Here is a 26,914-nt window from a genome sequence, read left to right on the forward strand (position 1 = left end):
AAGAGAAATATTTGCAATTTCAGAGGTAACGTTGTCGATAACTATTATTTTCTCCCAATATTCTCACAATGTGAGATTATTCTATCTCTTTATCATTTCCTAAACTAGAGATAATTTATTGTTCTGTATCCCAACACTAATGATGCACACGCTTAGTGTGTTGGATTTCATCTTCACGATGATTCTCTTCATAAGGTGCTTAACCTTCTTCATGAGGTGTTCTCTTCATAAGAATGGAGGAGTTTTATTTTATTTCTATCCAACAAGTACACACTAAACTAGAATCCACTGGCATCCCCGTAGATTTTAGCTTGATAGTATACAATATTTAGTTTACTACTAGTAAACACAACTTCTGATTTATAACTTCAAGTTACTCCTCTTATTTTCAAAAATATCTGGCATATGCTCCACTTCATGCTTCACAAGAGCATTAGTCAAACTATTGTTTGATTTAGTGCGTGATACTATTCCTGCTTCAAGCTTCAAGGAATATTTTTTCTCTTAAGATCATTTTTCTTCTATGGAAATAATATTTAGCATTCAACATAGGCTTTCTCTCCCCCTAATACCAATATTAGATCTTTTATAGCATACTTCAAAAGATATCCTCTATCATGGGCTTAAAGTATTTCAAATTCATGTATCTCCAACTATAAGTGGAGGCCCATTCATGTATGCTATGATGTAGTTTTATGGAAAATATTCACGCACATATTTTAACATGGGGTTATTATTCACTAAATGCAGCGAGCTAGAATAAATAAAGCGCACTTAAGAATGTTCAGCATTCCTACAAACTCAGGGATGTTCTCCCCCTAATTTGCACATATCATGGTTTAGAAAACTATTTCATTGTCTGGCTTCTTTATTGTTTAGCCAAAAAAAATGATCCAATTACAAATACATAAAAATGGACCATATACTTCAAATGTATATAATACGCAACATTCAAAATCACATAGAATTTCTTCTAGAAATTTCTAATTGCCATTAATACAAAATTCCCAAAATGTCTTTTCTTTAAAAATCCCAAATCATCTAAGTGTGTAATCCACCATCTTAATTCCACAATTATTTATCCCATCAATTGGGTCACTTCTCCATTTAGCTAATTTTAGATTAACCGACTCCCTTGATCTTAGGCTAATTGGCCATAGACCAATGTATTGCTTATGCATGCAACACATTGAAAGCAAAATATTTTTTCGTTCAACGAGAACTAGCTGCTAGCTAGCCAATTTAATTGAGGGGAAAAGGTAGTAGCTATAAGCTATGAATATAGTTTCTATGCTAATACTCATGTAAGAGTGGAGAAGTTGCAACTCAACGAGAGCATAACATAGTGATACACATTTATGTGTAATGTGGAATGTTGGTATTTAATCTAACGTAATAGATAACAACAAAATGCAAAGCTACAAGTTTACTTACAATTCGTGCAATGTAAAGAAAGTTAACTCAGCCAGAGAGAACGCGGCTTGGATTTCAAGTCCTGATACATGCACTTAAAGATAGATTTAGAAAAGCTTAAATATATATTACCCATATTTTCTTATGCCTTTACCCAAAATTGCTCCCTCTTTTTATGCCATAATTACTTTAAGTAGTAATATGCTTCATGCATCATCTATGAATAATTATTCCTAACGTTTCAAAGAATCCAAGCATACTTCTAGTATTCATTTATTATGGCATAAAATTCACATATATAGTGTACTATTTAGTGTATAACTATATATTCAGGGTAGAACATAAACTTCTAGTTTTTGGGCTAACGTATTAAATACTTAGTTTTAGAATTATACTATTTCTTGGCTAAGTCGATCCTTCCAAGATCAGTTAATGTGCCAGTATAGTCCAATTGTTCATGTGTTTCTAGGAAATCTAGTTTCCCTACTACATATATGGCAGTAGTGCACAAAGAACTATAACCTTCATGGTTAATTAAGGTTTCTTTGTGGATAAATCATTGCAAACTTATTTAGATAGGCAAAAATAGATAATTATTTATATGCGAAACATATAAAACTTATTTATTCCATGCAAAATTGACACATATTACTGGAAGTAAGAATTGCAACTAAGAATATATAAATGCTTCATATTAGTCTTCAAGCTAATAAGGTAACCATTAACTATTCTATGTGTTTACATAATCCACTTAATTCAACGGAAACTAAAACTTAAAGCACCATTACCACTACTACTAATACTTTAGGATAGTAAGTGTAAAGACATACAAGTCTATAAGCACATGGCTAAGCTCTTCTTCAAGAGAACCTTTAAATATTCTAATTCTTATCCATTCTTACATGTCTTAGCTTCTATGCTTGACATTTAGCAGCTTCATGCATGCTATACTTCATAGTTGTGATATGTAATCATGATCCTTCTAGGAGTACAACATATGCAAGTCATATATCCTGATTCATAATACTGTTCAAAAATTCTAACTCAATTTTTACTTGATATTGAGTAATTATGGATGATAAATTTGAATACTTCTAGTACTTCAATGCTCTCGGTCTTTCTATTTCAAAAAATATTTCTTCTAGAATTAGAAGAAGTCTTATTTACCATCTCATCTTCTATGACTTTTAATCACAAAGCTTCAAGCTTATTGTATTTGTTTATAGAACGGCATTATATCACATATGGTCATATAGCTTGAAAATTCAATTTTCAATATTTCTGGCATTATACAATCACAATGTAGGATATCTACTAGAATTTCTCATTTAGTGAGTCCCATAAGACCTTCAGGATTTAGCTTAGTCACATACTTATTCTTTGAGAGTAATATAAGGAACTATAATGCTTAAGGTCAACTCCACTTCAGTGGCAGTAAAATATCCTACTAGGATTTAATAAATGACCATATTATATAATTCTGTCATTCAGGACAAATCCAGGATATTCCTTCTTCACGAAGGTATTCATATATTATTATTACCGGAATCATCATGTGCGTATGAGTTTACTGCAAGTAAACAAGTGGCAAAGTGCAAAAAAGATAGCGGATGGTTATACAAAATACTCTTAGAAGCATCTAGCATTTTTCAGGATTATGGTATATGCAAATTTTTAGAATTAATACCAAGCATTCATTCATCCTAAAAATTATTCACTGCTAGGAAAGAAAATAGATATGAGCCTCTTGAGAGGGGGGGGGGGGGGGGGGGGGGGGGGAGGGGAGTCTAGGGTCCACAGGATTCAGCTGTTATAATTATTCAACATTTTATTCTTGTAATTACATGATATAAAATTCATAACGAGGTTGCACTAGCAATTTTCAGAATTAAATTGAAATCAAAGCATAGAAATTTTTCAGAATTAATCTACTATTTGATTCGGAAAAAATTAAAGCTAGACAAAACAACAATTAAACTCCAGATTTAATGTTGTATACAAATCCTATACGGCGAGATATAAGAGAATTGTACAATAAATATAACACGTGTGTCTAGGGTTAATTATTATTCAGAAAAAGTGCTGTAAAAACTGAAAATTGGAGAGAGTTTTCGTTTGAAAACACCTTAATGCCATAATTTCCAGAAACGTAAGTGCTGTTCTGCAAGAGTACACAACCAATGCATCAATTCTGCTAGATTTATGCGATTTTTCACATAGCCCAATTCACGTGTCCGAGTCGGCCTATTGATTTTTCCTTTCACACGTGACACGTTTGTTGGCCTCTTTACTCGACTCGGCCTGCTCGTCCCGTAAGCCGAAAATAGAGCCCGACGGCTCATCCGTAACCCCCACTTGTCTCATCTCCTTCTCCCTGGCCGTGACGACATCGCCACGCATCCGCGGTTGCTTACGCAGATAGAGGCCCTGCGGTGCTGGCGTAGCGTGCGCCATGCAACTGCTTGCTGACAGTATCATATCAGATGAGAACATGCAAGCTATTTACGAGTCCAGCCAGGAACAATATTGTTGCTGCCATGCCCTTTTTTTTAATTAACCCTAGTTGCCATCTATGTATAGCAAACACTGTTCGTGTATGTATATACTTCGAGTATATATATACACTTCATGTACATACAAATTTCTGCGTACTACGTGTACGGTAAAAACGATTTCTCAGCTTGATGTCAGGATCTAATGCAATCTGCTTGATGCTATTTTTTCCATACATGATACATGATGCCAATTTGATCTACCTTACATGCTGCGTAGGGCTTGACATTGTCGTAGAACTGTCTGCTTGATGACGACGGTGCATGTCGATGCAGTGCAGATAAGTTGCAGGTAGAGGTAGCAGATCCATTCCGCTAACAACGTCGGAGATATCGACGTCGTCGAAGTAGTCGCGGCGGGACGTCGATGGTACAAGTGTCGGCATCGAAGATCGACGACGACTCCAACAACGATGTCGGCGAAGAGTTTGTTGTGCTGATAACGTGTTATAAAACATGTTGACAACGGTTAGGACTTTTCCCTCTCCGTCTCTCACGACCAACATAGTAGATGAAAGTAGAATACAGACACAAGAGATAGAGAGTGTCGGGTACCATAAAACGGGGTACCCCGAGCGTACACCAAAAGAGTCACTTAAACCCCATCAACAACAAAGCCAGAAGGTAAGCCGTGGGTCAACCACCGGCCCCGTCCGAGCCCACCGGCTCTCCGACTCGCACGAGGCCTCGCACACGAGGTCTCGACGCCCTGACGAATCTCCGCCTCGCGCGAGGCCTCTCACGGGAGGCCTCGACAAGGAGCCCAATCTCCGTCTCGCCCGAGGCCCCGTGCGTACAGCCTCGAACGAGACAGCGATTCATCGTATCACTCGAGGCTGGCTTGGCAGTAACCCGCCGCTCCCGCCTCGACCAGTCTTCCCAACAGCGCGTCACGTCCCATTAATGCGTCAACCACTCCCGCGATCTCAGCCGGACGACGGCTCGACACCACGGAGTGGCCAACGGGACAAGGAGTCGCATCAACGCCATACCAGCTAGGACAAGGCACAGCGGGGATTACCGGCCACTGTGTTCTGGCGCTGTGCCCACGATCAGCGCATGCACTACAATGCACACCGTAACCCCCGCCCCGAAGACAACGCGGCATGGGAAGTCTAGTCCGGGTCATCATCGCCTCAGAATCAGTGTACAAGATCAACCGCTCCCTCCGAGCCTCGGCACCCCATGATAGGGCCTCGGCTATCTCGAGATTCACGTCTGCCGAGAACCCCCACCACGGTTCAGCCTAGGCACCAACCGAGCCTCGGCTTCGCACGCAGTCAAACTACAGTGACCCGCGCGCCAACCGACGCGCCCGCTTCGAGGTAGCCCTGGAGCTCCCATGACGCACAGGATCGGATGTGACCAGCACGACGCCCCAGTACTTCAAGAACGGACCACTCCATCGGTCACGCCGCCACAGGAACAGGCTACAGGACTCGGACACGCCGCTTCCGTTCGCACAACGCCGTGTAGTTGGCACACGTATTACCCTTGTCCCCCTTCAACTATAAAAGGAAAGGACCTGGGTCATTTCTAGGGGACGAACACACACGCGCACAAGCAACACTCTGTAACACGCACGCTCCCCCGCTGCCAGAGAGCAACATCTCAAGCAGCCCGCCTCACTCCACGCCGAGACCTGGGACTAGCTCCCTCTCTCACCCAGCTTGTAACCCCCTACTACAAGCACTTCGGTGCGAGGAATACAAGGTCGATCTCTCAGACTGGATGTAGGGCATCGATTTCCTGAACCAGTATAAACCTTGTGTCTCTTTGCATCACCATCAGAGATCAGGAACACGCAGTACAAATTTAATAGTTGGTTGAGGACCCCCCGGTCCGAAACATCAATAGTTGGCGCGCCAGGTAGGGGCCCTCTGCGTGTCAGCTTCGTCATCCCAACAAGTTTCGGATGGCAGACCCCGTACGACCACTGCGTCTCGGCATAGTGGTCTGGTTTGGGAGCCTAGAATTCATGTCTCTTGGGCACGAGTACGACATGGTACTCCTCACACCCCGAGCCCCGCCTACCGACGACGACGTCACGCACCCACAGCCTAGGTGTAGGCGACGCCCGGGCGGCCGCTCTCGTCGCACTCGCCAGGCACAACGCGAGTGGGGCCACGCTGACATCACGCGAACCCAGGACGACACGCCGCGCTCCGCCGGTATCCCGTGCCTAGCTGTTGGCACAGGGCCCCTGGCTGGGGACCTGTCTGGCCTGAGCCTAGACAAGGGAGAGATGCCGGTGGCATGCAGCAGCACCCCGTCACCGAGCTATGCTCCGCTACCCCCTGAGGCGCCGGCTCCGGCAAGGCGGAATCCAGCGATAGCACTGTCTCCGTACCCCTTTGGGTTGAGAAATGCCACCGCCTCCTACGCTTATGCCTACGCTTCCATTCACGCGGAGCCCTCGGGTCACCACCAATGCTTCGCCATCGACTTTGATACCGTGACTTCGACTCACTCCCACGTCGACTCCTCAGAGGAGGACGAGGTGTGGGCCGGAGCGGATTTCTCCGAACTTCGTGACCCTGAAGCCATGCGCCGTTTCCTGGCCGCGAGTGACTATTGCTTTGGCTACTCCGACTCTGACGACAAAGGTACTCACGATCCCGCTCGTGAGTGCTTCCACATCGGACTTGGGATGCCAAGCACGGGCGATGAGGACGAGGGGGCAGGAAACTGTACTCCGCTTCATCAGGGAACGGGCGATGCCACGCCCTCGCGCATTATCCCACCGGCAGCACGGAACGAGAACCTTGCCCTCGGACAACTCCGACGCCTGGACTTGGAGCAGCTCCGAGAGCTTTAGGCCAAGGTCGAGCAAGATCGACTCCTTCTGCAACAGCTCCAAAACACTCTTGAGCAGGAGCAGCAGGGCCACGGTGACGACGGAAGAGCCCGGCGACGGGCTCGTGACGTGCACCACCGCATCAACGACGACGAAGGGGACGATCGTCCCCCAATCTTCAATCGTGCTAGCCAGAATGTCGTGGCTGCAGTGATGCTAGTGCGCGCGATGCCCGAGCCCTCTACCACAGAAGGGCGACGGGTTCGCGGCGAGCTCCGAGATCTCCTCGAGACCGCCGTGGTGCAGTAGGCCGAGAGTTCCGCCTCTCGGCGGCGTGGAGCCATCTCGGACCTCCCCTCAGCACCGCATCGGCAGGATAGGGAGGCCTCGGTTCGTCCCGAGCCCACTCGGGCGCCGATAATCAATAGGGTCCCCTCGGTCCACGACCGCCTCGACAACCGACGTGAGGCGCAGGGCGACCACGAGGTGGTCGGCCGACGACGGCGCCACGACAGTGAGGGGCCCGCCTGAGGCTACCATCCGCATCGGGGCGGCCATTATTACAGTGAGGAAGACCACAGTCCTTCTCCTGAACCACCTGGCCCTCGGGTCTTCAGCAGAGCCATCCGCAACGCTCAGTTTCCAGCCCGATTTCGCCAGCCAGCCAACCTCACAAAGTATAGCAGTGAGACCAACCTCGAGCTCTGGCTTGCCGATTACCGCCTGGCTTGTTAGCTAGGCGGCGCGGACGATGACCTGCTCATCATCCGCAACCTCCCCTTGCTCTTGTCAGACTCAGTGCGAGCCTGGCTCGAACACCTCCCTCCCTCACAGATCCATGATTGGCGCGACTTGGTTAGGGTCTTCGTCGGGAACTTCCAGGGCACATACGTGCGCCATGGAAACTCCTAGGATCTTAAGAGCAGTCACCAGAAACCGGACGACTCTCCGAGACTTCATCCAGCGCTTCTCTAAACAGTGCACCGAGTGGCCCAGCGTCGGCGACTCAGAAATTGTCCAGGCTTTCCTCTCCGACACCACCTGTCGAGACTTGGTCCGAGAGTTAGGCCAGAACATGCCGCGCTCGGTTGCCGCTCTCCTCAACATCGCCACCAACTTCGCCACGGGCGAAGAGGCTGTTGGGGCCATCTTCCCCGAGAACGATGCCAAGGGGAAGCGGAGGGACGAGGCCCCCGAGGCCTCGGTTCCCCACCTCCCCAAAAGAAAGAAAAGGGGTCACCAGGGGAAGCAGGCCGTCCTCGAGGCCGATCTGGTCGTGGCCGCAGAACGCAAGAATCCCCGAGGCCCTAGGGGCCCTAGGCCCTTCGACGACATGCTTAAGAAACCCTACCCTTATCACCAGGGCCCAGTGAGGCACGCCCTCAAGGATTGCACCATGCTCCGGCGTTATTACGCCAAGCTCGGGCTCCCCGACGATGATACCAAGAAGAAGGGCGCCGGCGACCAGGACGATGACAAGGATGAAGGGTTCCCTGAGGTACACAATGCCTTCATGATCTTTGGCGGACCCTCGGCGTGCCTTATGGCGCGCTAGCAAAAGAGGGAACACCGAGAGGTCTTCTCGGTTAAGGTAGCCACTCCCCGATACCTCGACTGGTCTTTGGAAGCAATCACCTTCGATTGGGATGACCACCCTAACCATGTTCCGAATCCTGGGCAGTACCCACTTGTTGTCGACCCAATCATCGGCAACACCCGACTCACCAAGGTGTTGATGGACGGAGGCAGCGGCCTCAACATCCTCTACGCCAACACCCTGGAGCTCCTGGAGATCGATCGATCATGGCTACGAGGTGACACCGCACCTTTCCACAACATCGTGCCGGGGAAGCGCACACGACCCCTCGGGCGCGTCGACCTTCCTGTTTGCTTTGGCACCCCCTCCAACTACCGCAAGGAGGTCCTTACCTTCGAGGTGGTTGGGTTCAAAGGAACCTACCATGCCATCCTAGGGCGGCCATGCTACGCCAAGTTCATGGCGATCCCCAACTATACCTACCTCAAGCTCAAGATGTCAGGTCCCAACGGTGTCATCACTTTTGAGTCAACATACGAATATGCATACGACTGTGATGTCGAGTGCGTCGAGTACGCCGAGGCTCTCGTGGAGGCCGAGAGCCTCATCGTCGACCTTGAACGACTCGGCAGCCACCTGCCTGAGCCCAAGCATCGAGCCAGAACTTTCGAGCCCACGAAGGCCGTCAAACTCGTCCCAGTCGACCCTGCATGCCCCGACGACCGGGCGCTGAGGATCAGTGCCACTCTCGACATCAAATAGGAAGACATGCTCGTCGACTTTCTCCGCGCTAATGCCGATATGTTCACGTGGAGTCCCTCGGACATGCCGGGCATACCAAGGGAGGTCACCGAGCACGCCTTGGACATCCGGACCGGCTCTAAGCCGGTGAAGCAACGCCTACGCCGATTCGACGAGGAAAAACGCAGGACCATTGGCGAGGAGTTGCAGAAGCTCTTGGCGGCCGGATTCATCAAGGAGGTATCCCATCCAGAGTGGTTAGCTAACCCTATGTTGGTCAAGAAGAAAAATAGGAAGTGGAGGATGTGTGTAGATTACACCGGTTTGAATAAAGCCTGTCCAAAAGTCCCCTTCCCATTACCCCGAATCGATCAAATCGTTGACTCCACTACGGGATGTGAGACTCTGTCTTTCCTTTATGCATACTCTAGTTACCATCAAATCAAGATAAAAGAGTCTGACCAGCTCACGACTTCTTTTATAACACCGTTCGGCATGTACTGCTACGTGACTATGCCTTTCGGCCTCAGAAACGTAGGAGCCACATACCAGCGGTGCATGACCTAGGTCTTTGGTGAGTACATTGGGTGAACCATCGAGGCCTATGTGGATGACATTGTGGTCAAGTCCAAAAAGGCCGAGGATCTCGTCGATGACCTGGAGATAGCCTTCAAATGCCTTAGAGAAAAGGGCATCAAGCTCAACCCTGAGAAGTGTGTGTTCGGGGTTCCCCGAGGCATGCTCTTAGGGTTCATAGTCTCAGAACGTGGCATCGAGGCTAACCCAGAGAAGGTATCAGCCGTAACCAGCATGGGACCAATCCGAGACCTCAAGGGAGTGTAGAGGGTCATGGGATGCCTTGTGGCCCTGAGCCGCTTCATCTTGCGCCTCGGCGAAAAAGGCCTGCCTCTGTACCGCCTCTTGAGAAAATCCAAACGCTTTTCTTGGACCCCCGATGCCGAAGAAGCCCTTGACGGGCTCAAAGCATTGCTCACCAATCCACCCGTCCTGGTACCGCCGGTCAGGGACAAGGCCCTCTTACTCTACGTCGCCGCAACAACCCAAGTGGTCAGCGCTACCATAGTGGTAGAGAGGCAGGAAGAAGGGTACGCTCTACCCATCCAACGACCTATTTACTTCATCAGCGAAGTGCTCTCCAAGACCAAAACGCGCTACCCCCACATCCAGAAGCTAGTCTACGCCGTAGTCCTGGCCCGGCGCAAGCTGCGTCACTACTTCGAGTCCCACCCAGTGACCGTGGTATCGTCTTTCCCCTTGGGAGAGATAGTCCATAACCGGGAGGCCTCGGGCAGGATAGCCAAGTGGGCCGTCGAGCTTATGGGGGAAGCCTTGACTTTTGCGCCTCGGAAGGCGATTAAGTCTCAGGTCTTGGCTAATTTTGTGGCTGAGTGGACCAACACCCAACTGCCACCTGCTCAAATCCAGATAGAATGTTGGACCATGTACTTCGATGGGTCTCTAACAAAGACCGAGGCAGGCGCGGGTCTGCTCTTCATCTCGCCCCTCGGAGTACACATACGCTACATGGTACGGTTCCACTTCGCTGCCTCCAACAACGTGGCCGAGTACGAGGCCCTCGTCAATGGCTTGCAAGTCACCATCGAACTTGGGGTACGACGTCCCGACGTCCGAGGTGACTCGCAGCTCATCGTCGATCAAGTTATGAAGGAGGTGAACTGCCTCGACCCCAAAATGGAGGCATACTGCAAGTTGGTATGACGCCTAGAAGACAAGTTTGATGGTCTCGAACTCAACCACATCGCGCGGAAGTACAATGAGGCCGCCGATGAACTGGCAAAGATGGCCTCGGTGCGGGCTCCGGCCCCCCAAACGTCTTTGCCAGGGACCTCCACAAACCTTCCATTGACTATGCCTTGGCAGCAGAGGAGGGCCCACCGGTCGAACCCACGACGGGGCTCAACTCCCCCTTTGCCGCCGAGACTTCTTCGGCCGAGCCCGAGGTCATGGAAGTCAACGCAGAGCCTTCCTAGACCAACCAGGACATGGACTGGCGAGTCCTGTTCCTTGATTGGCTTGCTCAGGGAAAGCTTCCTAGTGACAGGACCGAGGCCCGACGGCTTGCGCGGCGAGCCAAGGCTTACGTCCTCTGCAATGGCGAATTGTACAGGCGAAGTCCCTCTGGTGTCCTCCAATGATGCATCACCACCAAGGCAGGCCAAGCCCTGCTTTGGGACTTGCACGTAGGGGCCTGCGGGCACCATGCAGCGCCTCGGACGCTCGTCGGAAACGTTTTCCGCCAAGGGTTCTACTAGCCGACGGCGGTTGCCGACGCCACCAAGCTAGTACGCTCCTACGAGGGATGCTAGTACTATGCGCGGCAAACACATCTCCCAGCCCAGGCCCTCCAAACCATTCCCATTACATGGTCGTTTGCCGTATGGGGGCTCGACATGGTCGGGCCTCTACAAAAGGCCCCCGGGGGCTATACCCATCTACTGGTAGCAATCGATAAGTTCTCCAAATGGATCGAGGCTCGTCTGATCAATCGAATCAAATTCGAGCAAGCAGTGCTGTTCTTCACTGACATTATCCATAGGTTCGGGGTCCCTAACACCATCATCACCGACAACGGGACACAGTTCACCAGCAAAAAATTCTTGACGTTCCACGACGACCACCACATCCATGTGGCCTGGTCGGCCGTAGGACACCCAAGGACCAATGGCCAAGTAGAATGTGCCAACGGCATGATCCTACAAGGCCTCAAGCTAAGAATTTACAACCGGTTGAAGAAGTTTGGCAAGAAATGGCTCGCCGAACTCCCATCAGTCATCTGGAGCCTGAGGAACACTCCAAGCCGAGCCATGGGGTTCACGCCTTTCTTCCTAGTCTATGGAGCCGAGGCCATCCTCCCCACTGACTTGGAATATGGTTCCCCGAGGCTACAGGCCTACAACGAGCAAAGCAACCGCACCACCCGCGAGGACGCACTTGACCAACTGGAGGAAGCCCGAGACGTCGCGCTGCTGCACTCGGCCAAATACCAGCAAGCCCTATGGCGCTTTCAAGCCTAGCGCATTCGAAGCCAAGACCTGAAGGTAGGCAACCTAGTGTTGAGGCTGACATAGACCAACAAGGGCCGCCACAAGTTGACCCCACCATGGGAAGGGCCGTACATCGTCGCCCAAGTGCTGAAGCCCGGGACGTACAAGCTAGCCAACGAGAAGCGCGAAATCTTCACCAATGCTTGGAACATAGAACAACTACGTCGCTTTTTCCCTTAAATTTCCAAGCATTGTATATATTGTTCCTTGGAATACAATTGAGAAGCGTTCTTTAGTTGTTCTAATTTTTCGAGAAACCCCCCCGAGCCCATCGTGGGTCTCGGCAATATGATAACACTATAAGGGAGACTCGGCTCTGCCTCCACAGAACTGAGCCTCCCTCGGGGGCTAGATGGGGGATTCCCCCCTAAGTCCCACGCACCACTTTTTAGTCATTTTTCGAAAAATTCCTACGCCAAACCCTCTAACACGCTCTGACAAATCGATTGTGAAAAACCCAAGGACCGAAAGCCCGTCTCAGGGCCGGAGGGCCAGTAGAGTCATGAGACAGGCTAAGCCTCTGGGCTATGGCGCTCCCTCACCACCTTTCGCCCAAGGGACGGCTTAGGCTCTAAGGAAGTTTTTTGCGAAGAAATCTGATCAGAGACAACAAGAGGGCAGAGGCTCGGAAATATAAGACAAACGATTAAGAAACACGAGTACTTTAAAAGAAAGGCCTCGACGGCCACAAGCGTTACGATGAAAAGTTAATTCCTATTCTATTTACATGGCCGCTTGGGCCCAGGTCAAGGCTCAGGACCTCCAGCATTGGTAGATGGTAGGGGAGGGACCACCTCCTCTTCAAACAACATTGCCAGCGCCGTGCCAGGGACTTCCGCCACCTCTAACAGCTTCGTCACCACCTTGTCGGCCTCCGCATCATCATCAGGCAAGACATAGCCATCGCTGATGGCTTGGAGGTCAACACCAACGTAGTGCGAGGCGATGACGGCCAGTGCATGCTTGATTCCCGTATGCAGCGCTCCTCGGAGCCACTCACGCACTTGACCGCTCAGTGCAATCAGACGGCTCCCAAGGGAGCTGCCTGACTGAACCCCCTCGACCTCTAGGGCCTTGCAGGTGGTACGGGCGGCACCCTTCAGCACGTCGTGCTCCCTAATCTCGGTCTCGAGCACCGTCTGCACCGCGACGGAAGCCTCGGCTGCCCGGGTGACCTCCGCCTCCGACTCTACGCCATAGGAAACGGAATGGGGTTGAGCATGAGGGAAAACAAGCCAAATAGGGATGGAAGCCTACGGGACTCACCCTTGGCCTTCTGCTCCTAGCGTCGGGCCTCGACCCGAGAGGCCTCGGCTTTCTCCTTCCAGCGCAGGGCTTCAGCCCGGGAAACGTCGGCCTCCTCCTTCAGGCGCTGGGCCTCGACCCGAGAAACCTCGGCCGCCCTAGAAGCTTCACTCCCCAGCTCTGCATTACACTAGGGAGTTAGGGAGCGAACATAAGAAAAAGCGAATAAAACGAGGGGAATAGGACTCACCCTCGGCCTTTCCCCTCCAAACCACAGCCTCAGTTCGCGAGGCCTCGGCCACCATAAGGGCCTCATCCAAGGCGCCTTTCGTCAGCTAGTGCGCACACTGCTCCGCCCCTAGCTGCCCAGCAAGGACCTTGCTCAAGGCCGTGGCCTCTCCAGCCTGGGACCTAAAGGCGTCCCGCTCACCGGCCACGCGGGTCAGCTCCTCCTCCAACTCCTTGACTCACGCCGCTAGAGGGGCGACCTGCTCCTGATCCGTGACCGCCTCGACCTTCGCATCGGCACAACGAAGGCAGAGGTCCTCCACCTCTGTGCTCCGCGCCGATAGGAGCTCGTTGGCACCGGCAAGAAGGCCCTTTTGCCGCTGAAGCTAGTCCCAGATGTCCCTCTCCCGCCGGAGAAAGACCAACTTCCCAAGGGACTAGGTCTCGAGCTCCTAGAGGAAACAGAATAGGGGTCAATCCCTACAAAGAAAACTCAGAAAAAGACCACCGCATATGAAAAGAAAGCACGAACCTGGGCGACTCTGGGTAGATCGTCGGCCACCACGGACAGCGCCGTCCGTAGTGACCGCTCCGCCAGCTGGCGGTACTGCTCGAACGTGTCCCAGTGCCCGCCCTCGGCCGCGTCCTCGAGGGCGAATAGAGGCTCCACCTTAGGGTCGTCCTGGCTCTGCCACAGGACACGCGGGTGATCCCACCCGCGGGGCTCGGGTCGTACCCACGCAAGGGCCGAGCTTCCCTCACCTAGGGTCGGAACCGGCTGTTCCACGGCACCGGCCACCTCGGCGTCGACCATCTCCTGCGCCCGGGAAGCATCGTCGGAGGAGATCGGAAGAACCTCCACCTCCCGGGCGCTCTCCCGCAACGACGGTGGGCCTTGAACCAAGGGGGCCATCCAGACCTCTGCCGCCTTCATCTCCACTTCTTGGGCCGACAGCCTCGCCGCAATCACGTCGGCCTCGGTAGTCCTAGGGGCTCTGGCCCCCACCATCGTGGCCTCGATGGTCCCGGGGGCTCTGGCCTCCGCTATCGTGGCCTCGGTGGTCGTGGGAGCTCCGGCCACCACCGCTGCGCCTCTGGCGGTCCTAGGCGCCGTGGCCTCCGTCGCCCCGGCCTGTGAAACCCTAGGGACCTCGATCCCGATGGCCTCGGCAGCCAAGGGAACCTCGGCCCCACCGGACCCACGGGCCTCGCCATCGCGGGGCGGAGGCGCTCCCTTCCCTGCCTACGTTGGGGCCGCCTCGGTGGCCCCTCCTTGGGTGGCCGGCTCCTTCGGGTCGGCCCTAGCTGACGCCACGCCACGTTGTAGGGTGGCTTGCGCCTCCACCACCCAGTGGGCGGTGGAGCCAGGGTTAACCTTGAGCGCTTTGAGGGGCGCCAAGGTAGGCACCTCCGCAGGTCGCTTCTGGCTAAGGACAAAACTTTACAGGGTCAGCACGAGACAAAAGAACGAACGGAAAGCACTGTGGCTCCACCAAAAATACACCTACCTCGAGCGGGGCTGCAACCGCTTCGGCACGGTGACCCTTGTCTGCAAAGGTGGTGGCGGCGGCAGAGGCACGGCCTCCGTGTTCATCGGCGCCGGTTGGTCCTCAACGGACCCCGATGCCCCCTCGGTCCTCTACGGGGGCAGTTGCGTCGCCCCCGCCGCCACCTGCTCCACCGCTGCCACCGAGCCCACCGGGCTGACGGCACGCTTGCCCAACACCCGCTCCTCGGGCGTGTCGGCCTCAGCCCCGAGGCGGGCAACCGCTGACCCCAGGGCGGCTCCTCCTCCTCCCCCCGGGAGCGCCGGGTTGCTAGCCGACGCCTCGGGCACCGTCTCCCTTACGTCAGGGAGATGGTCTAGGGGACCCCGCCTGTAACACCCTAAAATTTACCTCTTTTAAAATAGAGCTAAAATGATTTATTTATGAATTTTTGTGCACATAAAATATAGCAAAATAAAAATTTTCATTAAATTAAAATACATTATAAGGTAGCAATATGTTTGATGCATACATGCTATTGCATTTAATTTTATTGGTTGAGTGGTTTTAGTTTAAAAGTCAAAATGGTTAAAATGCTTTTGAAAAGTGTTTGAAAATGGCTTTGAAATAAAAGAAAAGAAAGAAAAGAAAATTAAAAAATAAAAGTATTTTTAAAGTTGTAAAGTTTATCTTGGAAAGCCTAATAGAATTATCTATTTTTATTGAATGGGAAAGTATTTTTGAAACCATACTCGAATTGGATTTGAATTTAGCTTAGAATTGGAAGATTAGAAAAAGAAAAGGAATTGGAAAATGTAAGAACTTAAAAAGTTATTTTTGGAAACTTCCCAAAAATTGGTTCATCTATGTTGGAATTAGAAAGTATATTGAAATCATATTTATGCTTGATTTGGTTCATATTTGAAATGGTTTTGAATTAAGAAAAGAAATAGAATTTAGAAATAGAAAAGAATTGAATTTGGAAAAAACTTCATCTTCCTTCAGCCCAACTCCCGGATTTAGCCCAGCAGCCTCCTCTCCCTTTTCTCCCCTGCTTTCTCTTTTTCTCCAGGCCTCGGCCCACCGCTGCCGGCCCGCCTCCCTTCCCTTCCCATCTTTCCCACTTTCCTGGCTTTGGCCCACTCGGTAGCCTAGCTCGTGCGTTGCCCGCGCGCCCTTCTTCCTTCTCCCGCGCACCGGTCTGCACCGCATCGGCCCACTCCGCGCGGCCTAGCTCGGCGCTGCAACCACTTCAGCTCTTCACCGCACGCGCCGTCCGCTCCTCTCTCCCCCTCACTGCGCTGCCGGTCCCGCATGTCAGCGCCGCGCCTGCCTTCTTCCTTTCCTTTCTTTCCCGCTCCCTTTCCTTCCTCCGCCCCGTCAATGGCGTGGCCATGCACGGCAAGCCACCGCCGCCGTCTCTCCCGCAAGGCAAGCGCCCCATCTCGCCCACGCGCCCTGCTCCCTCTTCCTTGTACACCGCGCCTGCTCACCTATAAAGCCCGAACTGAGCGCCTCCCTTCTCCCCTTTTCCTCTGCTCGCGTCCAGCAACTCCCCACCGCCGGCAATCTCCCTCACCCGCGCCTCAATCCTCGACGCCGACGCGCCCGTGAGATCCACCACGACCCGACGCAGCCGTAGGTGCCTCCTCTTCTCGATTTTGGTTTTGTTTTGCTCGGATTTCCTCTCACCCGTGCGCCTTTCTCTCTCTCTAGTCGCCATCGCCGTCGACGACCCGCTTTGGAGCCCTCCCGAACGCCGCGACCACCACCGTCGACCTCGCGGTGAGATTCTCCACCTCCCGGTGCCCCCATTTTTGCAGTTGGCGCCCTAGAACGCCGTACCCGCAAGCATAGTCGCCGCCGGCCATGGCGGGCTCGCCGGTGATGACCGCGCTGTCGCTGGAACATATCCTGAGTGTCCCTCACCGCCGGATCCTGCACGGGCGGTTGAGATTAGATCATACCGATTCATTGTGTTGTCGGTCCACAGCGACCCGTGAACCCGGTCCACCCCGCCGCGTCAGCACGCGCCCACGCACGCGTGGCACACCGCGCCAACCAGCGGCTGCCGCGTGGCGCACAGTCAGCAGCCACGAGTCAAACCCCCAGTCAGCCGCGCTCTTTTGCAGAAAAGCCCTCCTATTTTTGTAGAATCAACCCGCAGTCCGATTTAGTTCAAAATAATTACAAATCCGCCCTGATTTTATTCGTTTAGGACCCTATAAATTCCAGAAATAGTATGCCCAGTCCAAAATACATTTAAATTCAGATTTTTAATTGTTTTAATTCAAATTTGAGTTCAAATATTTACAGGAATGCCACTGAATCTTATTTCATGCGTAACTTTTGCGTTTTAAGTCCGATTTGATCCGTTCGAATTGCGTTAGGACCGTATTTACGTTATCTACGTGTTTATACTACTGTTAGGCATGTTTTCAACACTTGAAATTCATGAGTAGATTTAATCTATTATTTAATTAAAGTAAAACTTGTTTAAATCGTAACTTATTTATTTAAACTCTAAAATAGTCCGTTCAAGTTGCGTTTGTTTCGTAACGACGAGATCTACGTATTAGTAATGATGTTTACTATATTACTATTTCATAAAAATCATAGTTTAAATCATATCTTGATTAAAGATTATGCAACTAGGTTTTATACATAAAATATGATTTGTTTTACTTTTGTTTTATAATTTAAATCTAAGATTGACTTGATTCAATCCATATTGTTTATAAAATATCTTTTGTATATGAATTCATATAGTTAACATAAATGAAGCCTATAGTTTCTTTTCCACGTATTAAGCAAATCTTTCGGTAGATGTATCTTTTTCATCGTAGCTTTGATTAGCGTGCTTCTCGCGACTGTGTGATCGTAGTGATACGTAGAATCGTATATCAATCTCTTTTACTTAATTTTTCTATGATTGGTGTACTGTTCTAATATAGATGCAACTCTATGCTATGCATGTATGTGTATGGATGTTTGTGTGGTGTTCTACGATTGTCCAGTCGGTGAGATACACGTGGTGATCAAGAAGAAGAAGAAAGACATCGAAGAATAAAGCTTACCGAAGGATCAGTGTGTAAGGCAAGTATAGCATGGGACTATCCTTGTTACCTATTCACATTTAAACACTTAATTCATATTGCATGTGTCTACCTTGGCAACTGTAGTAAATTCCCTAGCTAATTGATATCCTGGATTCCTTGACACCTTTGGGTAATTGCATTGGATAGTTTTTGCTAGTGCTTAATCAAAATCATGATCTTGTAACTTGACTAATGGTATATGCAATAAACATTAAAACATGACTTTTTAGTAACATGGAACCAAGGGGCTGGAGTGTTTATATGCTTCAGATTCCTCTCCCTAAGGACTTATCTGTAAGCGATCATCCGGGACTTACAGTACAGCTGTGAGGGCCATATGGCTCTGGCTTTAGCTCAGTATGGGGATCTTTTCTAGCTTGTTAGTGGTTACCTTTGAGGTGCAGGGTATGTTTCCTTTGCTGCTGGGAAGTGTGTACCGTGCTACGATGCCCACGCTTGCCACTCCTAGAGATGGGCCACATACGCTTGGCGGCCCTAACTTGTTAGACGAATTCTTTAAAAGGCTTCATAGTGAACCCTGCCGACCTTCCTTGGAAGTGGGTCAAGAGAATAGCTACCTCGGGCGAAAGGGTAAATCACAACTCACAGTGAACGTGTACAAACTCTGCAGAGTATAAAACTGTTATAACAGCCATGCTCACGGACACGAGCGGCCTTGGACCCTTATGGAATAGAGATGATCACTAATGGATAATGATGATGCTAATGATCAACTGTTTATGCTATACATTATTCATGTTTACCCGATCATGTGTTTATGGGAATGATAAATTCTTTGCCACCCAACTGCTTTAAAAAGATGATCTACTAAAGCTAATCGCAGTAAACCAGTGTCAGCCCTTTTGAGCCTCATGAACCCCATGATATAAATCATATAATTGTTAAGTACGACATGTACTTACTCTTGCTTTATTTTCCTATACATTGGATAAAAAATCCCGGATGGGTACCAGATTGCTGGTTTGGAGGAGTTAGGCTTGTGGTCAACCAGTTAGTCGTCCCTGTAGATTTGGAGTCTTTGCCAGAAGATCGGAGTCAACTTTCCGCTGTCTTTACTCTGAGGTTATTTTCCTTTTTACTAATACATTATGTAATAAGTATTGTTTCTTGATATTACCCTTATTTGTGGCTATATGTGAGATTTGACTTCCTAGGCTCACATATAGTGTGTATCTGGTTTTGTCTTTAAAACCGGGTGCTACAAAGTGGTATCAGAGCAATGCTGACTGTAGGACGCAAGCCTAGATAGAACTAGATGTTTTAGCATGCTTTTATCTTGCTGAGTTCTTGTTTTCTCTCCAACCTTGCTATTTGCTAAAATTTATGCTCACTTCCGCCTCTGTCTGTTATAAAAACTTTGTCTCTACTCTCAATCCTCTATCTTTGTCTATATAGATGGATCGTAATGAGGAGACCACCGGTATCAAAGGTCAGGAGGATGAAGCTACATTGCCCTTGACTGCATTCAACAAGGAGAAGTTTGTAGCTATGCAACTACAAGCACCAGAAGGTATGGCTCAACCTAAGAGTTTTCAACAGTGCTTGCCACAAGGTCAAACCAACATACCAAAGGGACTAGTGAAGAGACAAGTAGTAGAAGCTTGGAAGAATATGAAGTCCAATGAAGATATTGGAAGAATGGCACGTGAATGCCAAGATCACCCACAACCGAAGCAAGAACAGAAGGTCCAGAAGAAACAGGAGCAAGGAAGTAAAGCAAAGAAAAACTACATCCAAGGAAGATTGAATAATGTGGATATGACTACTACTCATGGGGCTAAGGAGGTTGTGTATGGTATCATTCAAGTAAACTCAGCTTCTACCACAGTGCTATTTGACCCCAGAGCTTCACATTCATTTATCTCTAGTGCATATGTAAAGGAACATAAGATAACTATGCTTCCAATGAGGAGACCAGTGATAGTTAAGACCCTAGAAGGAGAAATGAAGGCAAACCGCAAATGCCCCAGAGTTAGTCTTAACATCAAAGGAGTAAAATTTGAAGCAAACCTTATTGTATTAGAGTTAGTGGACATTGATGTCATTCTTGGAATAGGATGGCTATCTACTTGTAAAGGAGTGATCAAGTATGCCCAGCGTTCAGTGCTTCTAACTGCACCGTCAGGAGAAAGAATTGAGTATGAAGGTATTCAGCCTATACCTGAGGACAATGTGGATAAGAAGAGAAAGGAGATCTCACCAGAGTCAGAATTGGGAAGCAATCAACATTTGAGTTCTATTACATCGTCACATCCAACTCCAATCCCTAGTCAGATAAACTCATACTCTAAAGAATTAGAAGTTTCTCAAGCTAAGGTTACTCCAGTCTTTCCACATGAGGTATGCATAGATGGGTGGACAATCACCTACACGGAGTTTCAACCCCAAAAGATCAAGCGAGCTAAAAAGCGGTCTAGTCAAACAAAGATGAATTTACAGAGTCAGCAAGCTAACAATACTCTAAGCAACAATTCTGTGGAGTATGACATCACTAAGGATCTAGCAAAGAGGAAGTGTTATCATTGCCAGCAGGAAGGACATTATGTTAAATCTTGCCCATAGAAGGATCAACAATTATGCCATGGAGGTAGCCAGAGTTAGGTCAATACAGGACTACCACCAACAAACGATGGTGACACACAATACAAGGGAAGCCCATGATGAAATTGATGTAGTGGATGACGCGTCACTCCCATGCGAGAGATGTCCCTGTAATCATGCCATTTTTAAGAAATAGGAGTTGTGCCCCTTATGTAATAAAAACGATAGTATCGCAAGTGAGTCAATGAATGAGTTATGCATTTTTAAGTGATTTGTTGATTTGTCATTATGTTATGCTTGTTTTGCATCTTTGTAATGATTGCAATGATTTTGTTGGGTGTTCCCGCAATTTCATTTAGTTTATAGGTTTAAGGTATAAGGATTAATGAAATAAAAAGTTGGGTTACGGTTTTCTTCCGTTTTCCCTATCTTGTCTTTAGAACAGCCTGTCTTTATCGGTTCATATCTCTGATTTTGGACGATCAAAAAAATCCTAAGGAAAATTCTGAACAATAGTATACTACAATCACAAGAGGATGCAAGCTATACTTTGGTGTCCCCTAGTTTGTCTCATCTTAAGGGGGGTAGCCAAGTTGAAGAATTGGTAAGATGAAGTGTCATACGTTCGAGTTTGCACAGCGGAAATCAGAGTGCGCAGCGGAAGCATGGTGGTACTCAAGGATGTAAGAGAGAACTCAGAGTTTCAATGAGTTTTGGTTAGAAGTCCAAGAAAGGTTTATCCAAGACCAGCAAGATGTTGATAAAGCTACCGGAGGAGCTTTTAAGTTAGTTTGGATCAGGAGACTTCAGTCAAGTGTTTGAAGGAGTCCAAGAGGTCAAAGTAAAACCTGAGTATTAGCTTGTAGATCAAGATGAGAGCTTTGTATCTACGATAATGCATCTTGTGAAGGTGTATGATGTGTCCTTATAAGCGTGAGTTGAACTAACCTGTTATCTGGAGTTATCCATTGCGAAGCATGGAAGTACCATCTTCTTGAAGGAAAAAGTAATATCTAGGAGGATCACAAGAATATATAGGACATCTTCACCAAGTTGGTCTTTAGCTTGTGATAACCTCGTTGGAATGAGATTGATTGTGACTTGGAAAAATGCTATCACTTCGAGAAGCGAAGTCATGGCCAATGCCCTTAGCAACAGAGAATTGTGCTAAGAAGGTTCGAGTGACACTAAGGATTAAGAGTTGTATTCCCAGTTCAAGCAACGTCACTAGGATCATTAATGTTTTGAAGATTAGTGGTAGATTCTCTTTTGGACCAAGAATATAAGGAAGCCTTGTTGAAAGGTGAACATATGAGAAAATAGAATTATGGTCTAGTGATTAGGGTTACCAGAGAGTTGTTCAAGGAACCTGTCAAAGTTTTGGAATTAGTTAGGCAAATTACTTGGAGTAAGAGCGACAGGTATGCAAGTAAAGTGGATCTTTATAAAGACGATGGAACTACATGAGGAAGTAAAGAAGAATCCAAGGATAGAGTATTCCCATCTCTTAGTCGACGTCTTCCGAATCTCGAGGACGAGATTCATCTTAAGGGGGTAGAATTGTAACACCCTAAAATTTACCTCTTTTAAAATAGAGCTAAAATGATTTATTTATGAATTTTTGTGCACATAAAATATAGCAAAATAAAAATTTTCATTAAATTAAAATACATTATAAGGTAGCAATATGTTTGATGCATACATGCTATTGCATTTAATTTTCTTGGTTGAGTGGTTTTAGTTTAAAAGTCAAAATGGTTAAAATGCTTTTGAAAAGAGTTTGAAAATGGCTTTGAAATAAAAGAAAAGAAAGAAAAGAAAATTAGAAAATAAAAGTATTTTTAAAGTTGTAAAGTTTATCTTGGAAAGCCTAATAGAATTGTTCATTTTTATTGAATGGGAAAGTATTTTTGAAACCATACTCGAATTGGATTTGAATTTAGCTTAGAATTGGAAGATTATAAAAAGAAAAGGAATTGGAAAATGTAAGAACTTAAAAAGTTATTTTTGGAAACTTCCCAAAAATTGGTTCATCTATGTTGGAATTAGAAAGTATATTGAAATCATATTTATGCTTGATTTGGTTCATATTTGAAATGGTTTTGAATTAAGAAAAGAAATAGAATTTAGAAATAGAAAAGAATTGAATTTGGAAAAAACTTCATCTTCTTTCAGCCCAACTCCCGGATTTGGCCCAGCAGCCTCCTCTCCCTTTTCTCCCCTGCTTTCTCTTTTTCTCCAGGCCTCGGCCCACCGCTAGCGGCCCGCCTCCCTTCCCTTCCCATCTTTCCCACTTTCCTGGCTTTGGCCCGCTCAGTAGCCTAGCTCGCGTGTCGCCCGCGCGCCCTTCTTCCTTCTCCCGTGCACCGGCCTGCACCGCATCGGCCCACTCCGCGCGGCCCAGCTCGGCGCTGCAACCACTTCAGCTCTTCACCGCATGCGCCGTCCGCTCCTCTCTCCCCCTCACTGCGCTGCCGGTCCCGCATGTCAGCGCCGCGCCTGCCTTCTTCCTTTCCTTTCTTTCCCGCTCCCTTTCCTTCCTCCGCCCCGTCAATGGCGTGGCCATGCATGGCAAGCCACCGCCGCCGTCTCTCCCACAAGGCAAGCGCCCCATCTTGCCCACGCGCCTCGCTCCCCCTTCCTTGTACGCCACGCCTGCTCACCTATAAAGCCCGAACTGAGCGCCTCCCTTCTCCCCTTTTCCTCTGCTCGCGTCCAGCAACTCCCCACCGCCGGCAATCTCCCTCACCCGCGCCTCAATCCTCGACGCCGACGCGCCCGTGAGATCCGCCACGACCCGACGCAGCCGTAGGTGCCTCCCCTTCTCGATTTCGGTTTTGTTTTGCTCGGATTTCCTCTCACCCACGTGCCTTTCTCTCTCTCTAGTCGCCATCGCCGTCGACGACCCGCTTCGGAGCCCTCCCGGACGCCGCGACCACCACCGTCGACCTCGCGGTGAGATTCTCCACCTCCCGGTGCCCCCATTTCTGCAGTTGGCGCCCTAGAACGCCGTACCCGCAAGCACAGTCGCCGCCGGCCATGGCGGGCTCGCCGGTGATGACCGCGCTGTCGCTGGAACATATCCTGAGTGTCCCTCACCGCCGGATCCTGCACGGGCGGTTGAGATTAGATCATACCGATTCATTGTGTTGTCGGTCCACAGCGACCCGTGAACCCGGTCCACCCCGCCGCGTCGGCACGCGCCCACGCACGCGTGGCACACCGCGCCAACCAGCGGCTGCCGCGTGGCGCACAGTCAGCAGCCACGAGTCAAACCCCCAGTCAGCCGCGCTCTTTTGCAGAAAAGCCCTTCTATTTTTGTAGAATCAACCCGCAGTCCGATTTAGTTCAAAATAATTACAAATCCGCCCTGATTTTATTCGTTCAGGACCCTGTAAATTCCAGAAATAGTATGCCCAGTCCAAAATACATTTAAATTCATATTTTTAATTGTTTTAATTCAAATTTGAGTTCAAATATTTACACGAATGCCACTGAATCTTGTTTCATGTGTAACTTTTGCGTTTTAAGTCCGATTTGATCCGTTCGAATTGCGTTAGGACCGTATTTACGTTATCTACGTGTTTATACTACTGTTAGGCATGTTTTCAACACTTGAAATTCATGAGTAGATTTAATCTATTATTTAATTAAAGTAAAACTTGTTTAAATCGTAACTTATTTATTTAAACTCCAAAATAGTCCGTTCAAGTTGCGTTTGTTTCATAACGACGAGATCTACGTATTAGTAATGATGTTTACTATATTACTATTTCATAAAAATCATAATTTAAATCATATCTTGATTAAAGATTATGCAACTAGGTTTTATACATAAAATATGATTTGTTTTACTTTTGTTTTATAATTTAAATCTAAGATTGACTTGATTCAATCCATATTGTTTATAAAATATCTTTTGTATATGAATTCATATAGTTAACATAAACGAAGCCTATAGTTTCTTTTCCACGTATTAAGCAAATCTTTCGATAGATGTATCTTTTTCATCGTAGCTTCGATTAGCGTGCTTCTCGCGACTGTGTGATCATAGTGATACGTAGAATCGTATATCAATCTCTTTTACTTAATTTTTCTATGATTGGTGTACTGTTCTGATATAGATGCAACTCTATGCTATGCATGTATGTGTATGGATGTTTGTGTGGTGTTCTACGATTGTCCAGTCGGTGAGATACACGTGGTGATCAAGAAGAAGAAGAAAGACATCGAAGAATAAAGCTTACTGAAGGATCGGTGTGTAAGGCAAGTATAGCATAGGACTATCCTTGTTACCTATTCACATTTAAACACTTAATTCATATTGCATGTGTCTACCTTGGCAACTGTAGTAAATTCCCTAGCTAATTGATATCCTGGATTCCTTGACACCTTTGGGTAATTACATTGGATAGTTTTTGCTAGTGCTTAATCAAAATCATGATCTTGTAACTTGACTAATGGTATATGCAATAAACATTAAAACATGACTTTTTAGTAACATGGAACCAGGGAGCTGGAGTGTTTATATGCTTCAGATTCCTCTCCCTAAGGACTTATCTGTAAGCGATCATCCGGGACTTACAGTACAGCTGTGAGGGCCATATGGCTCTGGCTTTAGCTCAGTATGGGGATCTTTTCTAGCTTGTTAGTGGTTACCTTTGAGGCGTGGGGTATGTTTCCTTTGCTACTGGGAAGTGTGTACCGTGCTGCGATGCCCACGCTTGCCACTCCTAGAGATGGGCCACATACGTCTGGCGGCCCTAACTTGTTAGACGAATTCTTTGAAAGGCTTCATAGTGAACCCTGCCGACCTTCCTTGGAAGTGGGTCAAGAGAATAGCTACCTCGGGCGAAAGGGTAAATCAAACTCACAGTGAACGTGTACAAACTCTGCAGAGTATAAAACTGTTATAACAGCCATGCTCACGGACACGAGCGGCCTTGGACCCTTATGGAATAGAGATGATCACTAATGGATAATGATGATACTAATGATCAACTGTTTATGCTATACATTATTCATGTTTACCCGATCATGTGTTTATGGGAATGATAAATTCTTTGCCACCCAACTGCTTTAAAAAGATGATCTATTAAAGCTAATCGCAGTAAACCAGTGTCAGTCCTTTTGAGCCTCATGAACCCCATGATATAATTGTTAAGTACAACATGTACTTACGCTTGCTTTATTTTCCTATACATTGGATAAAAAATCCCGGATGGGTAGCAGATTGCTGGTTTGGAGGAGTTAGGCTTGTGGTCAACCAGTCAGTCGTCCCTGTGGATTTGGAGTCTTTGCCAGAAGATCGGAGTCAACTTTCCGCTGTCTTTACTCTGAGGTTATTTTCCTTTTTACTAATACGTTATGTAATAAGTATTGTTTCTTGATATTACCCTTATTTGTGGCTATATGTGAGATTTGACTTCCTGGGCTCACATATAGTGTGTATCTGGTTTTGTCTTTAAAACCGGGTGCTACACCGCCCCATCTCGCCCTCGTCATCTCCGTCCGAGGCATCCGTCGATAGCGATGGCGACGGGGACTCCTCCAATGGGAGGCCATCCTTCCTTTGTTGCCGGTGGCGCTTATCTAGCTCCTCACGCGCAAGGATCTTCTTCGTGCGCTTCGCCACCTTGGCGTCCTTCCGCCTTTTCTATGCCTCGACGTGCGCCCGGTTAGCCGCCCGCCGCCTTGCGTCCTTAGGAACGGGCAGCGGGGAGGCTCACACGTCCCTCATCTCCTGCGGGTACGGCGAACATAGATAAGGGAACAAGAAGCAATAAGAAATGTGGACGCCCCGGGGGTTACAGTGGTACGTGACTTACCAGCGAGAGGAACCCCCACGACGGGCGCATCGCGAAGGGGGTCAGGTTACTGCCCCTCAGCTTCGCCTCCACCGTCTCCCCCACTCGGCAAAGAATTTCCTCGTCGGAAAGGGCGGAGGAGGACATCCGGATGCCCTCGTTTGGCTCATCCGGCCTCATCTCGAACAACCGCCGCCACCGAGCCATCAGCGGCAGCACCCTCCGGCGGTGGAAGGCGGCCACGACCACGGCCGTAGTAAGGCCATGGCCCCGTAGCCTCTCCAGCCCCTCCAGGAGCGGCTACAGCTTGGGCTGATCCTCCCTCGGGACGCCGTACTTCCACCTCTTCGGGCAACTCCCC

The 26,914-nt window shown here is 48.5% G+C and overlaps 1 protein-coding gene across 1 annotated transcript; it reads left to right on the top strand.

Moving 5' to 3' along the window:
* Positions 1 to 8,758: 8,758 nt before the first annotated feature.
* LOC136500220 (uncharacterized) lies at positions 8,759 to 9,061 on the top strand. Its single transcript, XM_066495588.1, has one exon. It carries the CDS (start codon positions 8,759 to 8,761, stop codon positions 9,059 to 9,061), a length of 303 nt encoding a protein of 100 aa, XP_066351685.1.
* Positions 9,062 to 26,914: the final 17,853 nt, after the last annotated feature.

This window comes from Miscanthus floridulus, chromosome 13 (assembly GCF_019320115.1).
Source record: "Miscanthus floridulus cultivar M001 chromosome 13, ASM1932011v1, whole genome shotgun sequence".
Taxonomy (NCBI): Eukaryota; Viridiplantae; Streptophyta; class Magnoliopsida; order Poales; family Poaceae; genus Miscanthus; species Miscanthus floridulus.

What these genes read in the sequence shown, in the direction of transcription:
- LOC136500220 (XM_066495588.1), top strand. Translation starts at nt 8,759, where the DNA reads ATGGCGATCCCCAACTATACCTACCTCAAGCTCAAGATGTCAGGTCCC.